At 37.6% G+C, this 15824-nt stretch overlaps 1 protein-coding gene across 5 annotated transcripts in view; it reads right to left on the bottom strand.

Annotated features, from left to right (window-relative positions):
- Positions 1 to 10385: 10385 nt before the first annotated feature.
- The window catches only part of ARAP2 (ArfGAP with RhoGAP domain, ankyrin repeat and PH domain 2), a 139797-nt gene continuing 134358 nt past the window's right edge, over positions 10386 to 15824 (bottom strand). For all 5 annotated transcript variants that reach the window (XM_061992914.1, XM_061992913.1, XM_061992918.1 and 2 more), the window contains one exon: positions 10386 to 13734. In XM_061992914.1, the coding sequence (XP_061848898.1) occupies positions 13381 to 13734 (354 nt within the window). In that variant the 3' untranslated portion in view covers positions 10386 to 13380. The remainder of the gene's footprint in view (positions 13735 to 15824) is intronic.

Raw genomic sequence — 15824 nt, 5'->3', positions numbered from 1 at the left:
ATCGTGCTTCTCCAGGAGGATGTAGTGGGAGATTGGGTCAAAGCCTTTACTAACATCCAAGAAGACCACAATTCCAGCCTTTCCCTCATCCACTACGCAGGTCAACTTGTCATAGAAGGAGATCAGGTTAAGACCATCCATAAGACATTGAGATGCTAAAAATATATTCATATACGTAAAACAGCCTAATATATATCAGTTGAAAAATTTGCAATCTGTTTTTCATTACACTGCTTTAGTAAGAGGGGAACAAACAAAAAGAATCTGCTTGATCTTTTTGCTCTTTAGAATTTTTTCCTATTGCTGAGTTATATGCTTCGACAAGGCGAGCTGTCTGGTACAATTCTCTCACAGCTCCACATTAATGCAAAGTTCTGAGATAAAGAAACTACAAGGTGCAAATACAAGCAAATTAAAATAGCTTGCTTATGTTATTCCGCATGTGGTATATGAGCACAAAATATTTACAAAGTTAATTTTACATACACATTCATTATGTAAAATTAGAGACACCAAGAGAGAGCCATTAAGTGTAGATTAGACAGTAAGATCAAGAATACTGGCAGTGATGGTATTAAGAAACTTAGAGTTTACTTCCAAAGTGAAGATAGTTCATTAACATTTTAATCTGTTTCTCAACAGTTCAGTTATAACATGCCCAATGTACTGGACTTTAACTCTTAGGGGTCTGAACAAAATTGTAGATCAGAGTAAAATGACCTTACTCTTTTCACGAAGACCTAGATGTGACTTTTTGTGGAAGTTTCACTGTTGTCAAACCAGTCAATCACCTTATTCTGGAATCTCTATCACACACACCTCTTTCACCTCTAAATGTTTAGGGCAACACTCAAAAAATTGAGGAGAAATTTTTCTTTTCCACTGGATTTCTGCAACTGAAAATAAAGTGCACACCAACGGCAGGGAACACAAGACAAATATTTGGTCTTAAAATGGAACATAAAAGTTGCAAACATGACATTTTTTCAATAAAATATATGGCACATTGAATGAGTTAAGTATCTTAACATGGTCTTCATGGTAAAGCTCTCTCATGGTTCATAATGAAGCTCTCATGGTTCAGTCAGTTGTCAATTAACGTGAGTTAATTGATTGCAAATGAAATTAACGATTAGTGTTAAAGCATCAATCTAGATACCAAAATTTGTTACAAGAAATCTACAGCAAAGAGTTCCAATTCTGGAAAGAAAGTTTATGTTGTACAATTAAATCAAAAAAGAGTAGATTTAGATTAGATGTAAGGATTCAGTTTTTCACTGTGAGGGTGCTGAGGAACTGGAACAGGTTGCCTACAGAGGTTGTGGCTGCTTCTCCCCTGGAAGTGTTCAAGGCCAGGTTGGATGGGGCCTGGAGCAACCTGGTCTAGGGGAAGGTGTCCCTGCCCATGGCACAAGGACTGGAACTAGATGATCTTTAAGGTCCTTTCCAATCCAAGCCATTCTATGATTTAATAAAGTAGTTCAGAAATCATTACTAAAAGCAGATATGAACATGAACACTAGACTTTTAATAAAACTAAAATTATTGTCTGAAAATTGAGTATATAAATACGAACATTAACAAGAATTTTTTGCTCTGTGTGAAGCCTATATAATTTCCCTCGTATTCGAATTTTTTTCTCTTGTTAGCCTAGTAGACAATTTATTTTTATAATAATATAGAATGACAAAATAGGATAAAGTTATTTTTGCAGTCCAAGTAGCATACAAACTGGCCCTCCATTTAAGACCTAATCCTAAATATGGCTGCATAGGTACTATCCTTTTACTGTGCAGTTTCTTTTCACAGTTCATTAATTGCAAAGAGAACTTGCAAGAAAAAAAGTTTATAATATTATGAAGTGTCCTGTATGGCCGTGATGACTGGATACACTTGTATGTGTTCTTCTCACTAATAATACATCAGAGAATACAAAGGCTGACATCAATATCTGAGAAGATGAAAACATTTATGAGAATGGGCAACATACCATAATTTTGAACAAAACAAAGTGTCTGTCCTGCACTTAGTTTTTACTACTTATTTTTCAACTCTGTACAGCTGACAACATGCAAGGCTAAGGAAGATTCTTGTCATAGCTGTTAAGTAAAACAAGGTAGCCTGAGTGCAATAGAACACAATTTGATGACTCTTTTTTAAATAAATAGTAAAAACATACATTTAAAGGTAGGAAGGAAGCAGTTACTGGCAAAGGGTAAAATAAGGTATACAAAAAAATGATAATTCTTGCTTTACCCAGTGTTTTTTCTTAGGGCAAACAGGACAAGAAATGAGTGCTATACATGTCTATTAAAATGTCTGCTTAAAAGAACAAAAAAAAAGCTTGAAAGGAAAACTTGAATGTGTCATGGTTTGACATGCTAGCCTTTTATGGTAAAAGGGAAAGGGGCTGTAAAGATGGCTCCTGTAAGAAGTTGCTCGCAACTCTCCCCAGCTCTGAGACAGACCCACTTCTGGGGCTGAGCCAATTAGATGCCTCCATGATCACTTTTTAAGAAGAAGCTGGAAGAGGAGATTTCTTCCTCCATCTTCTTCCTTCTTCTCTGTCCCTTCTTTTCCTTCTGGTTCATGGTGGTGCAAGGAGTAGGAACCGTGATGGAAGGTAGGAGTAGGTCAGTGATGAAAGAGAGGAGGAGGTGTGCTGGAGCAGAGACTCCCCTGCATTCTATGGAGAGAACTGGTGAAGCTGAGATTTATTTTCATTTCTTTAAAAACACAGCATCAGTGCTAGAGACTCACTTTAATAATGAGCCCATATCAGGGGCAGAGACTCATTTTGCTAAAGATGGCCCCAGACCAGGGGCAATGATTCACTTTATTAAATGCCCTGAGTCAGGGACAGTGACTATGGCCGGAGGAGGCCGTGTGCCATGGGGGAACACAACCACTTCACTGCAGACCCGAGACAGGGGCAGTGATTTTCTTCTTTAAAACTATGGCCAGAAGAGGCCGGTTCCAGAAGCAGCGATCCTTTATCACTGTGGCCAGAGCAGGCCATGTCCCGAGGAAGGGACCCAATTTCCACAGCTGTAACTGTGGGGAGGAAATCATGACAAAGCAGCTCATTAAACTTAAGCCCAGAAGAGGCCTTGTCCCAAGAGAGGGACCCCGTAACTGCAGAAACTGCAACCACAGTGAAGAATCCACGCCAGATATATTCACCAAGGACTGTGTCCCGTGTGAGGGACCCTGTATCGGCAGAAGCCGCAGCTGTTGGGAGCAACTCACACCAGAGAAGTTTGTTAAGGACTGTGTCCCAGGGGAGGAACTCTGTGTTGGAGCAGGGGAAGAATGCCAGGAGTCATCCTCATCTGAGAAGACAGAAGAGGCAGAGCCCATCTGTGAGAGACTGACCATATTCCCCATTCCCTGCCCCCCTGAGCCATTGAGGGCGTAAAAGGTAGAGATATGGGGAGTAGTGAGCTGGGCCCGGGAAGAAAGGAGGGATGGGGGAGGGAGATCTTAAAGTGCTGGTTGTAATTTTCTCATCATCCTACTCCCTTTTTGCTTTTATTCTGTTCTGTTTCTTGTACAATAAACTTTCCTACTTTCCTCTCTAAGTCGAGTACTGGAGTCTGTTTTGCCCGGAACCATAATTGGCAGTGAGCCTTCCCTGCCCTTGTCTTAATCCACAACAATCTTGCTTATCATTTTACTCCCAATTTGCTGGGGCCTCCGTCATCCTAATGAGGGTGGGGGGAAATGGGGGCACCGAGCGAGAGACTGTCATGGTGCTGCTGTGCTAGCTGGGCAAACCACGACAGAATGAAATAGTTAGTTTACTTGTAAAACATCTTTGAGTTGTTCTTATTTTGTAATGAAAGATTAATGTGAAAACTAAAGTTATGTAAGTATCAAAAGAGGTTGATCAGTGACACTGATCAGTGACAAACGGGTGATCTTAAAACCACAGAATTACAGAATGGTAGGGGTTGGAAGGATCCTTTAGAGATGATCTAGTCCAATCCCTCTGCAGAAGCAGGTCCACCTAGATCAGGTTGCACAGAAATATGTCCAGGTGGGTTTTGGAGACCTCCAAGAGGAGTCTCCACATCCTCCCTGGGCAGCCTGTGCCAGGGCTCCCTCACCTTCACAGTAAAAGTAGTTTTTCCTTGTGTTTAAATGGAAGTTTTTGTGTTCCAGCTCTTTTCCATTGCCCCTTGTCCTGTCACTAGATATAAGAAAAAAAAAAAGTGATGCCCCAACCTCCTGACATCCAACATTTATATCCTTATAGTATCCTCTTTTCTAGACTAAACAGCCCAGTTCCCGCAGCCTTTCCTCATAAGGAAGATGTTCCAGTCCCCTAATCAACTTGATGGCCCTCAGCTGGACTCTCTCCAAAAGTTCCCTGTCCCTCTTGTGTTACTACTGTGGCATGCTTTATCTTCTTTTGGTTTATTACATACCTTCAAATATATCAGGTTATGTTACACCAGAGATCCAGTTGCTGGCTTCATAACTCAAATCGCATCACATGAAACCTCCAGCACACATGAAGAAGAAGATGTTATTTGGCTATAGATTTCACTAGTCTTCACCAAAAAGTCCAGTGTGACAATAAACTGATGAAGACCATTTTCAAATATGAATATGCTTTTTTTTTGCTCAGGAGTGCAAACCTCAGACACAGGCCAGAATATATGTTCAAAAGTGGTAGAAAACCACTTTTTTTTATAGAGAAGTAGTTATTACCTTTCTTGTCTTAGTTGCGTATTTTAGGTATGTCAGACAAACTGTAGAACTCAACAGATCAGTTTAGCACACAAAATGAAATTTCCAAAAGCTACAGTAGAGAAGTAATTAGCAACATCAGTAAATTATGCATGACTATATGCCTACCAACAAGGTCTAAACCTGTACTACAGCAACTACAAGCTGGAAGGGAATTCCATTTCCTTGAGCTACTTCTGAGGCTTTTCTGTAACAACTGAAATTTTAAAAAAGGTAAAACCGTTGAGAGAACATTAATCTTTTAAGTTCTTAGCAACATACAGGTTCAATTTCTTGCCAATGACTTCTGACCTTGAGTCAACTCACTTGAAATATTTGTGTAATCACCCTAACCCACACAATGCTGGAAGAATTCTAAGGCAAATAGCGCTCACATATTGCAGAACTGATTTGTATTTCACCATGGGTGTCATTCCTCCTTTTTGCTATACGTCTCTCAATAATTATTTAATATAATAAGTTTATGTGAATATGTTAAGGAAGAGGCATTTGTTTGTTGGTTTGGTTTGTATTTTGTATTTAAAAAGAATTTTTAAGATGAGTCCTTGGCTGTACATTTGCAATTCTAAATAATGCCTTTTTTTTAAATCCAAGGAGTCTGGAGAAAGAAGAGATGGCCACAAGAGACTCAAGTGGAGATAAATTAACAACTAACTGCAGAAATGTCAGGCTCCCTGTAACTACTTCCTCATCATTGGCCGTTACAAATAAAGGTTGTGTTATTCACGTTAGCAACATATTCATGGCTGTTGAATTTCAACAGCAATATTTTGTCCAGTGCTGTCAGGTTACTTTGACAAATTCCAATAGTAAATGGTAAGTAGTCTAAATTTGAATTTTTAATTAATTCAGTCATATATGGGAAACTTTTTGAATTGTTTTTATGACTGGCATTAAAAAAGATGAATCACTATCACAGGATATGTATTTATCCCAGAACTACTAATGAGAGATAATTAAACAAGTTAATGCTGCTATGATGCAGCTACTTTGTAAGAAAGCAAATCTTTATAAAAAAGTCTTTTAATTAAAATATTTTACATTTAGTAACTTCTCTCTATCAAATTAAAGCTTTTGAAGATAAGCTTTCTAAATGAAACTCAGTTACCAATATTGAAAATTCAAGCTAGTGAGAAAATTAAAAGGTGTGAGGAAAAAACAATCTGAATTTACTTCTATTTTGCTATTTAATGGGTAAAAATTAAACTTTCTTAAGCTAATGGTGGAATTTCTTGCTGTTTTACAGATATTTCACAATTATTTTTCTGTATTCTAGTTCATAGAATAGATTCTATGCCAACATTTTCAAAACATTGTCTTAAGCTGTGCTGTACAAGATCAAAAAGTGATTTAACCAGGACTCCAAGACATATTCTCCTACATGAAACTTGTGTAATTTCCCATGAAACTTTCTTTCCCCTAGACTGAAAACCTGTAAGGATCCTCACATGAAAAATGTTCTACCTGTAACAGCCTGGGAAGACTTTAGGATTGTTATATGTAGTTTATATTTACCATCCAATGAGGTTGAATAGTTCCAATGTATAAGACAAATAAGTAAACTGCAGGGAAATGTAATAACCCTGAAAACAAACTTCAGTGCTGGACAATAATCACAAGTGTAAACTACTAAGACACAGCAAACTAAAGGCTAATGGCTAAAACATGCTTGAAGAAATTATATTTCAGTCATGCTGTAATTTAAACACAAAGACATTATTAGTTTTAAAATGTAATATACTCAAAATGTAGATAGGCAAAAAATGACAAATAATAAAACTCAAACATACAGCAATTCGTTCAGACCTATTAGTTCTTAAGCAGTCTGCAGTTCTGGACAAACCAATGATAATTAAATTTAAAAAGAGAAGGCCTTACTGTTTATGTAACCAAAGGTATAATTTGCAAGAAATTGCATTCTTTATTACCAGGCACAACACATATTATATGGTCATTAAGGCACTGAACTAAAATAATTTAAAAAGGGATACAGACTACATTTGCTTTAGTGTGCCTTGTTATTTGCTGAGACTACAAATGTAAATATGTAGAAGACTTTCAGGGGCATTTAAAGAAATTGTTACAGAACTCTGTAACACCTATCACCAACACTTAAACCTCCATCTGTCTTGGCCAGTTCAGTGAAGTCCCTTTCTCTGTAAGGCAATACTGAGAACATGTCTACCAGGATTTAAGATGAAGGTTAAGGAAAGCTTGACTTAATGGACTTGAGAATAATGCAAACCAAGTTAAAGTCAACAGTCAGAGATTTCATAGGATTTAAACAGAAAGTATTGGTAAAATTTGAATCATAAATTGGAAAAGCAGAGCACAAGCACATCAAAGCCAAGGAGCAGAATGGCAGCATGTACGGAAGCCAATTGAAATGTTAGTATGTTCCAGAGTCTTCAACACAGAACACGGTCTAGAACAGAAAGCAGGAAATGCTTAGGCAAGGTCAAGTAGGCTAAGCAAGCACTAAAGCACCCCAAAAACCTAAACTGCAACGTAAGAATATAGGTACATAGGAAGATATATTTCCTACTTGCAACTGTGGTATTAACATTCATTGCCTTCCTCTTCAATGTCACAGATTGACATGATTTTCTAGTAAAACATGAGCAGCAAAGCATAACAGGAATAGTCTCTAAGAAGTTTCTGCAGACAGTAACTAGACAGTTAAGGCACAGCAGTGGTAAGAACTAAAATAGCAGGACTGCTTTCCCCCTTAAATGAGTGGCAGATGGATCCCATTTGCAGTAGAGTTGCAAGTAAAGCAGCACATCTAAATCTAGTGTGAACCATGAAGAAAACTTTGCAAGGCTTCCTGACATGTTTTAGAGAACAATTTAGCCTCAAAAACCACTAAGTTTGACAAATACTTCTTTTCTGACAGCACAGAGAATATTTCTGGTTGGTCAGAAGCAGGAATACTGTATAGGTCATACCCAAGCATACCATTCTGGATCTTCACAGTCAATCTTGCTGCAATAGGCTTTGGGTTTGCAAGTTAGTTCACATTTTTACAATAATTGAACTTGGAATAGATTTGATCTATCCATCAAGTTTGTAGTGGTTTTGCCTTGGCTAGGTTTCGGTAGTGGGGAGGACTACAAGGGTGGCTTCTTTACACAGAGTTGCTAGAAGCTTCCTCTGTAGCTGATAGGACTAACGCCAGTGAATTCTAAAATGGACCCACAGCTGACTCAGGTCTGGCTTATTAGTGACTCAGGTAACACCTCTGTGAATAATGTATTTGAGAAGGGGAAGAAGTTGCTGCATAGTTACTCACCTGGGAGTGAGACTGTGAATCTGCATACATCTCTGCAGACACCAAGGTCAGTGGAGAAGGAGGTGCTTAGACCCTAGAAGAAGGAATCCCTTCTGAACTGTGGTGAAGACCATGGTGAGGAAGCTATGTCCCTGCAGTCAATAGAGGACCACTGGTGAGCAGAGATCCACTCGCAGCCTGTGGAGAATCCCACACCAGAACAGGTGGATTCCTGAAGGAGGCTGTGACTCCATGGGAAGCCTACACTGGAACAAGTTACTGGCAGGACCTGGGAGTCTATGGAGATAAGACGAGCGCACACCAGAGTAGCTTTGCTGTCAGGACTTGTGATCCTGTGAGGCGTTCAGGCTGGAGCAGTTGGTACCTGAAGGATTGTTCTCCCTGTGGATGACCCATGTTGGGGCAGGATGTGAGGAGCTGCCCCTGTGGGAAGCCCCACGCTCAAGCAATTAATGAAGAATGGCAGCCCATAGGAAGGACTCATGTTGGAGAAGTTCATGAGGGACTGTCTCCCGTGGCAGGAACTCCGCATTGTAGCAGTGGGACGTGTTAGGTGGCCTCCCCCTAAGAAGCAGCAGTGTCAAAGTCCATCTGTAATGAACTGATCATAAACTCCATCCCTTGTGCCACTGGGGTGAAGGAAGGACAGTGCTAGGAAGAGTGAGGGGTGAGGAGAGGTATTTTTAAGATTCAGTTCTAGTTCTCATTTCCCTGCTCTGTTTTGATTGTTCTTTAATAAATCAAACCTTGTCTCCTCGAGTCTGTTTTGCCCTTGACAGTAATTGCGGAGTGATCTCCCTGTACCTATCTTGACTCACAAACCTCTCGTTACATTTCTCTCTTCCCTGTTCAGTATAGGAGGAGGAGTGACAGAATGACTTGGTAGGCATCTGGCACCCAGCCAGGGCCAAGTCACCACAAAGATAAACTATTTCTACTCCACACCCACGGTTCAGGTTTACTAATGTAATCTTACTGAAACTGCTTTGCCTTAAGTAGCCCAAATTGAATGCATTTTTTAGAGCATGTTATGCTCACAAGGACTTTTTATTCAGTTCACAGTTGGACTCAGGCACAAGCGAAGTTGTTCTAACGCAGATGCCAGCAACAGTCTCATAACTGATTCTCTCCCACTGAAACAGCTTGCACTGGAAAATGGGATTTAAAAAAAATCAGAAAGGTGGTGTGACAGGGTAGGCTCTAAATGTCTAAGCCAGTAAGACATTCTCTCTTACTTTCTGTAGCCACCACCAACATCCTTACCAGAGCATGAAATTTTTTTCCCCCCAACTCTTCAATGTGGAACTTGAGATGTGGAGCTGGTACTAACCTGGCAGCACTTGCAGGAACATAAACTGTGCCAGCATGGTGTCAGGCAAGAGGAGAATCATACCAGTGAAATCAAATTCCTCTAATTTTTGCTCTCTGATAAACCTGAAACCACAGAGCAGTTCAAAACTACCCTCAAACATGACAGTGGAAGGCATCCCAGGGGTGCCTCTGGCAGTCAGAGCCAGTAGAATCCCCATAACTTGCTTTAGGCACAACAGTCCAGAGCCTCTCACAAATGAAGAAACAAAACCAACTTATATGACCAAGCTCTCCACGTTAAGAAGAAAACTTTGGGAAATATCCTTCCCCCATTGGACAGGTTCTTGGATAACATTTGCAAAATGTTACAATACAGAAATTGTGTCTCAACTCAAGTCACACAATAAGGGTAAGCTTTGCATTAATGGTTCTGTAGATCTCACCTGGTCAAATCGACCCCAGAGTAAAGCAGTCTCTGCTGCAGCACAAAACCTATTAGCCAAACTGCTCTTTTGAACTGGTAGCTCAAAATATGAACTCAGAAAAAGATTTGTTTCAAAGAAAATTTGAAAATAGTAGACAATATTCAGATCAAGTAAAGGAAAAAAAAACCCAAAACCAAAACCAGAGAGATTCCACCTCTTCTTTTTTTTTTTTTTTTGAGTCTTGGGTTGTTTCACTCCCCCATCCTAATATATGTCAAAAAAACCCACACAAACATAAAACAAGCATTATGTGGAAACAGTCTATAAACAATGCTTACATGTCAGCTTTACACTAACAATGGTTGCAGAAGTCTAACAAGGTAATGACAAACCTGAGATTTACTGAGGCTTTAATCCTAGCCTTCCCATTGCTATGAGCCCATACACAATATACTGGTGTCTCATTTAACTTCATTTTCCAGATCGGAAAGTAAATGTTTATCAGGTTATTCAATAACTTTCACATGGAAAGACATACAGAAGTAATTTGTTTTTAAAACATTTTTATTGACTTATTTTTTGACTGAAAATAAAAAACCCATTGTTTACTTTAGAGAAATAGCATTTATTCAAAGAGTTACCATTTTTTCTCTGAAAATTATACTTCCTTTACCATTCTACCACATGGCACAGGAACAATCAGCAGCCATTAAAATATGTTGACAAAACACATTTATTCTGCAGTTCTTAAATCAGTCTGAAATGTGTAGTGCAACAATATGTCAGATAATTAATCAAAAATATCGATAACTATTTGGAACAATTAATTGCTAATTTAATTTCTCATTTCCCCAAATAATTTTTCCTTGGGTTAACACCCTCACTCTGCATCTCAGTGGATGTGTACATAACTCTTTGTACATATACACATATAAAATGTATTTGTGCACAAAATCAAATTTAAACATTTCAGTAATCATCTTTGATTCTAGGGCCTTTTACAGCAGCCACACAGATACTTTATCTGTGATATGCTTTTGAAATAGAACAAATGTTTCTATAGTCCTTAGTTACAATAAAAATACAGAAACACATTTTCTTCACGAACATATTCACTTCAATGCACAAAACCCTTCCATTGCTCCATTTATTTCATTAGTGTAGGGGTTTAAATGATGCATGAGGCTTTCAGCAGTGAGGTGAATGTCATTTTTAAGAACCCAATAAAAAGATAAACAATACAGCAACCATAACTCGATACTGAAAATACTTGCAAATAAAAGTAGAACTGTAAACAGTACATTCAGGTCCAGCCTCAGAACAAAAGTAATTTCTCCTGACAGCATTAGGCCCCATTTGAAATCAGCATTTAAGAATGTGCTTATTAACATTAAGCAGCAGCATTAATCAATACAATTTAAGTCCAGGCTTATGTGCTTTCTTGAGCCTCTTGTAGTCATTGAGGCCCTGGCTCTATTACAAACTAAAGGTAGCAAAACAGTCAATAGTGCACTGAGAAAATTAAAACCTACAAACTTGTTTCAGATTTAACAAGTGGTCAAATATGGTAAGTGCAAAGTCTGAAAGACTAAACTTGCTTTATCAGTGCTACATTCCAGAAGAATAATTATAAACTGCTATAAAATATTTCAGTTAGATCTCATGTTCCCTGTACTTCCTAGCAGTTGCCAGACACATTATTTGAGTCATTTGTCTAATTTCTTCAATCAAACCAATTATTTTTACAATTAAGCTGCTCAATGCAATCAAGAATAGAAGTAAATGATGTGAGAAATGTTATGGCACCTGTGACTACCAAAAATAGAGCAGGAAATAAGTGAGCATACTGCTTCCGTATGGGAAGAAATTCAATAACAACATAAAGCATCCTCAAAGCCAGTCGTTATGAAAAAACAAATGTTACTGATGCTGATTAATTTTTCTGAAATTTTAAGGAATTATGACTTATTTAAAATTATTTCCAATACACAAGAAACAGGTTTGAATTCTCTCTTCTACCCTAACAGGTCTGGCCAGATCCAATCTAACTTGAGGAACTAAAGGCCTCATTAAGTTCTTAAAATACTGGTGAAAATCTGTGTCAGACCACAAAAGGGACAGCAGCAAAACAAAGCAAATGCTCTCATTAATGTCTCCTCTGAAGCAAAGGTGCAGCATGGGCTTATTATCTCTCTGCTCTGTCAGTCCTGATGCTTATCCAGACAGGATCTGCAACACCTGGAAAGAGCCTCAGCACAGCCAGGCCTTTCACCTGCCAGCTGTTACAGGGATATGCCATGAGAGAGGAAGGAGGCAATCCCACAGGAAAAGGTGAGGTGAGATCCAAAAAAAAAAAAAATTAATTACTCACATTTGTTTTGAAGACAGATTCTAACTTTTAAATTTAAGGAATGCAGGGCTTAAAAAGCAAAGTAGGTGGAGGGTAGTAAATCACATGTCACGTGAGCTTCTACCTACATACTCAGAATGCAGCAAATGCGGTGTTTGTCTGAACCTTGGGACCTCTCCTCAGCTTTTCCTATACCCTGCAAACAGCATACTATTTACCATTGTTCTCATGGTAAAGTGGGGGGTTAATCAGCTCATCCATTTAGTAACTAACACTTCTTAATTGAGTGAGTTAGAGCGCTTCTGAAAGACAGGTTTGTGTGGGGACAATTTTTTATTAAGGAAATTAATTTCTCATATAAGTATTAAATATTCACTAGATGCCAGCAACTTTGTCAGCACTAGGCAAGCTCTATCCAAACAGTAACAGAAAAGTCTGCCAGTGTCACCCTGAGCTAACTAAGGTATGTTTATCAAATCGCTTCAGCCTGTTGAGCAAAAAGAGATGATGCTACTCTTCCAGTTCATATACCCTTTAAAATTAGATGCTGCTTTGAAGATTTCTGTCATCCTCAGTATTCTCTCACTGCTTACATGTCCTAATCAGATGTAGACAGTTTTGAGATACAAGAACTAATGCACTGTCTTATCTACTAGATTCTTCTCCCTTTTGATTCTTTCACATGCCACTTTGCCAGAGGAAAAATCTATGGAAGCAGACAGTAATTTTATTCTTAAATTTAAAAAAAAAAATATGCAAAAATTACTTTTCAAAGCAGATGCAATTCATTTTTATAGTGTTAGACAATTAAAAATATTCCAGGTCAAGAGCATGAATTTCTGTTTATATCTTGTCTTCCTTCCAAAAATATCTTTCCAGTACTTACAACATGGTACAGAATATAAACAGAGCAAAAACTTTTGATAGTGCTCAGAATTATTATCTCAAACAAAATCTGCAGAAAACAAAAATAGACAAAACCCTTATGTCATTGCACTGCACAGGAAAACTTACAAATTTAAGAAGTTTTACATAACCAGTTCTCTCAGTTTAATCTTAAATTATAACATGTGGCATATGCACATACAAAATCAACAGCTACATATAAACAAATTATATTTCCTCTGCACTGTACAAACTATACACAACAAAAAAGTCTACTTTTGCCCAGAAAATACACATGTGCATAAGTGTGCCTAAATATATTTTATATATATATATAAAATTAAAATTTCAGACTCAGGAAATCAGCTGGAGGTTTCATCATGAAGTGCTCTGTTCTTCTGCAGCACTGTATTCAGCTCCTGAATCACATTTGATGGCAATTTGTTATCTAATTCCAAAGCAGTTTTGTTTGATTTGTTCTTATTTTTCTTCAGTACCTTGTGTGGTCTTTGGTGTAGGTGAGTCATTCCTGCACCTACATCCTCAACAGTGATCAAGCCTTGATGTGTTTTTGCATGACTTCGCACTTTCTCCTCCTTCCGTTCCAAACATTGCGCCACAATAGATGCTTTTTCTTTCAAGTTTTTTCTTTCTTCCAGAAAGTCATTTTCATGATGTTCACTGAATTTTGGTTTTCCAGATTGCAGTTCTATATCCTGAGAAAAAAAAGCAAGGACGGATAAGGTCATTCATCTTCACACAATATTCAATAAAATTTAGACTATCATTTTTGCTGATTACTTTTCCATAACAGTTTAAAAGAAAAATCATTTTTACTCAAAAACACTGTTAATAGTTTTAAATTCCCACAATTCGTGCTATTGTCATTTAGTAAACATTTTTAGTGAACATGTTTTCTCAATTAGTGATATTGCTAATAAAACTTTCCAATCAATGCACCATGACAATGAAGACATCCATTTTCATACATTCACAATTTTATTTTTCATTCTACCACAGTAGGTTAAATTTTAATGTTTTACAGACAATCCATCTACTCTTAAAGACTCAGAATTCTTAAATAGAACAAATCCAACTGAATATATTGCAATTTTTATAACTTAATGACTGATCTACATGAATCTACAGACGACAATGCTACATGATCACATAAACATTTTCAGCAGCTGTTCAGTACTACCTGATAAATTACAAAGACTGACTGCTTTTTCAAATTTTGGCTAGCAGTTAAGTAACAAACTGGGAATTTAGATGAAACAACAAACTGACGGCAATGGCACTGTTCCACATTAGTGGCCCGTTATCTTAAGCTGTAGGAAATGAGAGGTAAATCGAATGCTGCATCCAAATTTGCAGATGGTGTGGCCCATTAGAAGCACATCTGTACAGTGAAAGAAAAGTGCTGAGAACCTGATATCCACACTAAAACTATTTTAAGTCTTTTTTTTTTTTTTTTTTAATAAATACACTTCAGGCTAGTTTTAGCTCTCTCTTACTGTCAAGTCTATTTTCTGCTGCAGTGCATTAGATGTGCTCCTGCAGCACATCATCAGCTTCAGTTTTATTTGAGAGCAATCCCAAGTTCACATGCTTCAGAATCACTGCACAATAACAAAGAAAAACACAGCAAATGGGAACTGGAAGATTTGCTCCTGAAGTGCACTCCTGATCCTAACTAGAACACTCATGTAGGTGTATCTAAACTAGTTCCTCTTTAGTGTTTTAATATTTTTTCATGCTTACTTGAACGTATATGAAGTATCCAGTTTCCTTAGGCTACTTGCTCACATATTATTGATGAATAAATCTATAGAAATCCCTCCAATTGAACAAGTGCCATACAGGAAAGACAAAAAGACCAAAGTCTCCCTCAGCTTTTAATACCTTCTAGTAGATACAAAGATGGAATTCTTCTTTCATGTATGACAAGAATTATCTTGAAAAAAAAAAAATTTCTTTGAGAACTATGCGGCTCTTCCACAAAATGAATGATCTGCTTACTGCCACATTCTGAGCAAACAGATTATACCAAATTCCTCTACCATTATTATTTGCCTTTTATGTTTTACAGTGATGTTTCTTTCCTCATGAGGACAGCACAGATAAGTCCACAATTACAAAAAAAATGAGTGTTGAGGCAAAAATTAGTTGCTGTGTAGGAAGAAACCCAGGAAATATTAATTGAGTTTACACTGAAGAGATCTAAGCAATAAAACAAAGTCTAAACTTGTGCAGTCTCTTGAAATTTCACCTGAGCTAGCATCTGTTAGATAATGAGAGAAACAAACATTTGGAAGATATAAATCACATTTTTTAAAATAGCAGAAAAAGGGGTTATTTTATGGATATCATTTTAGCATTAAATACGCTGGTATTTCTATTTTCATTCACCGAGAATGAAAACTATCCATAAATAATGAAGTGCCAGTGGCTATGATATTGAAAGAAAAACAGCAGTCCCAGAACACCAATGCATGCAAGAGTTCATACAGCTACATGGGTTACCACTGCTGTATGCTAGAGAGATTTCAGTTTGCCTGAAGTCTTGTAAATTCTACTGCTATCAGTAAAAAACTGCTCGCAGTTTAGCATCTCCTGCTATCATTTAAGGCAGCAAGAAACCTCCTAATATTTAACATGTTCATCTATATTCAGTGAAAAAAATCAAGGCAACTGAGGAACTGTACTAATGATTCCTGAATATGGAGAGTTCTGTTCTGCCAAATATTTTAAAAAGTTGTAATTTTCTATTTAAAATAATCTCTTCCCATTTAAAATAATGTTC

Source organism: Colius striatus, chromosome 3 (assembly GCF_028858725.1).
Source record: "Colius striatus isolate bColStr4 chromosome 3, bColStr4.1.hap1, whole genome shotgun sequence".
Lineage (NCBI taxonomy): Eukaryota > Metazoa > Chordata > Aves > Coliiformes > Coliidae > Colius > Colius striatus.
Note: the sequence above shows the minus strand (reverse complement) of the source record. Positions and strands in the feature narration are given on the sequence as shown.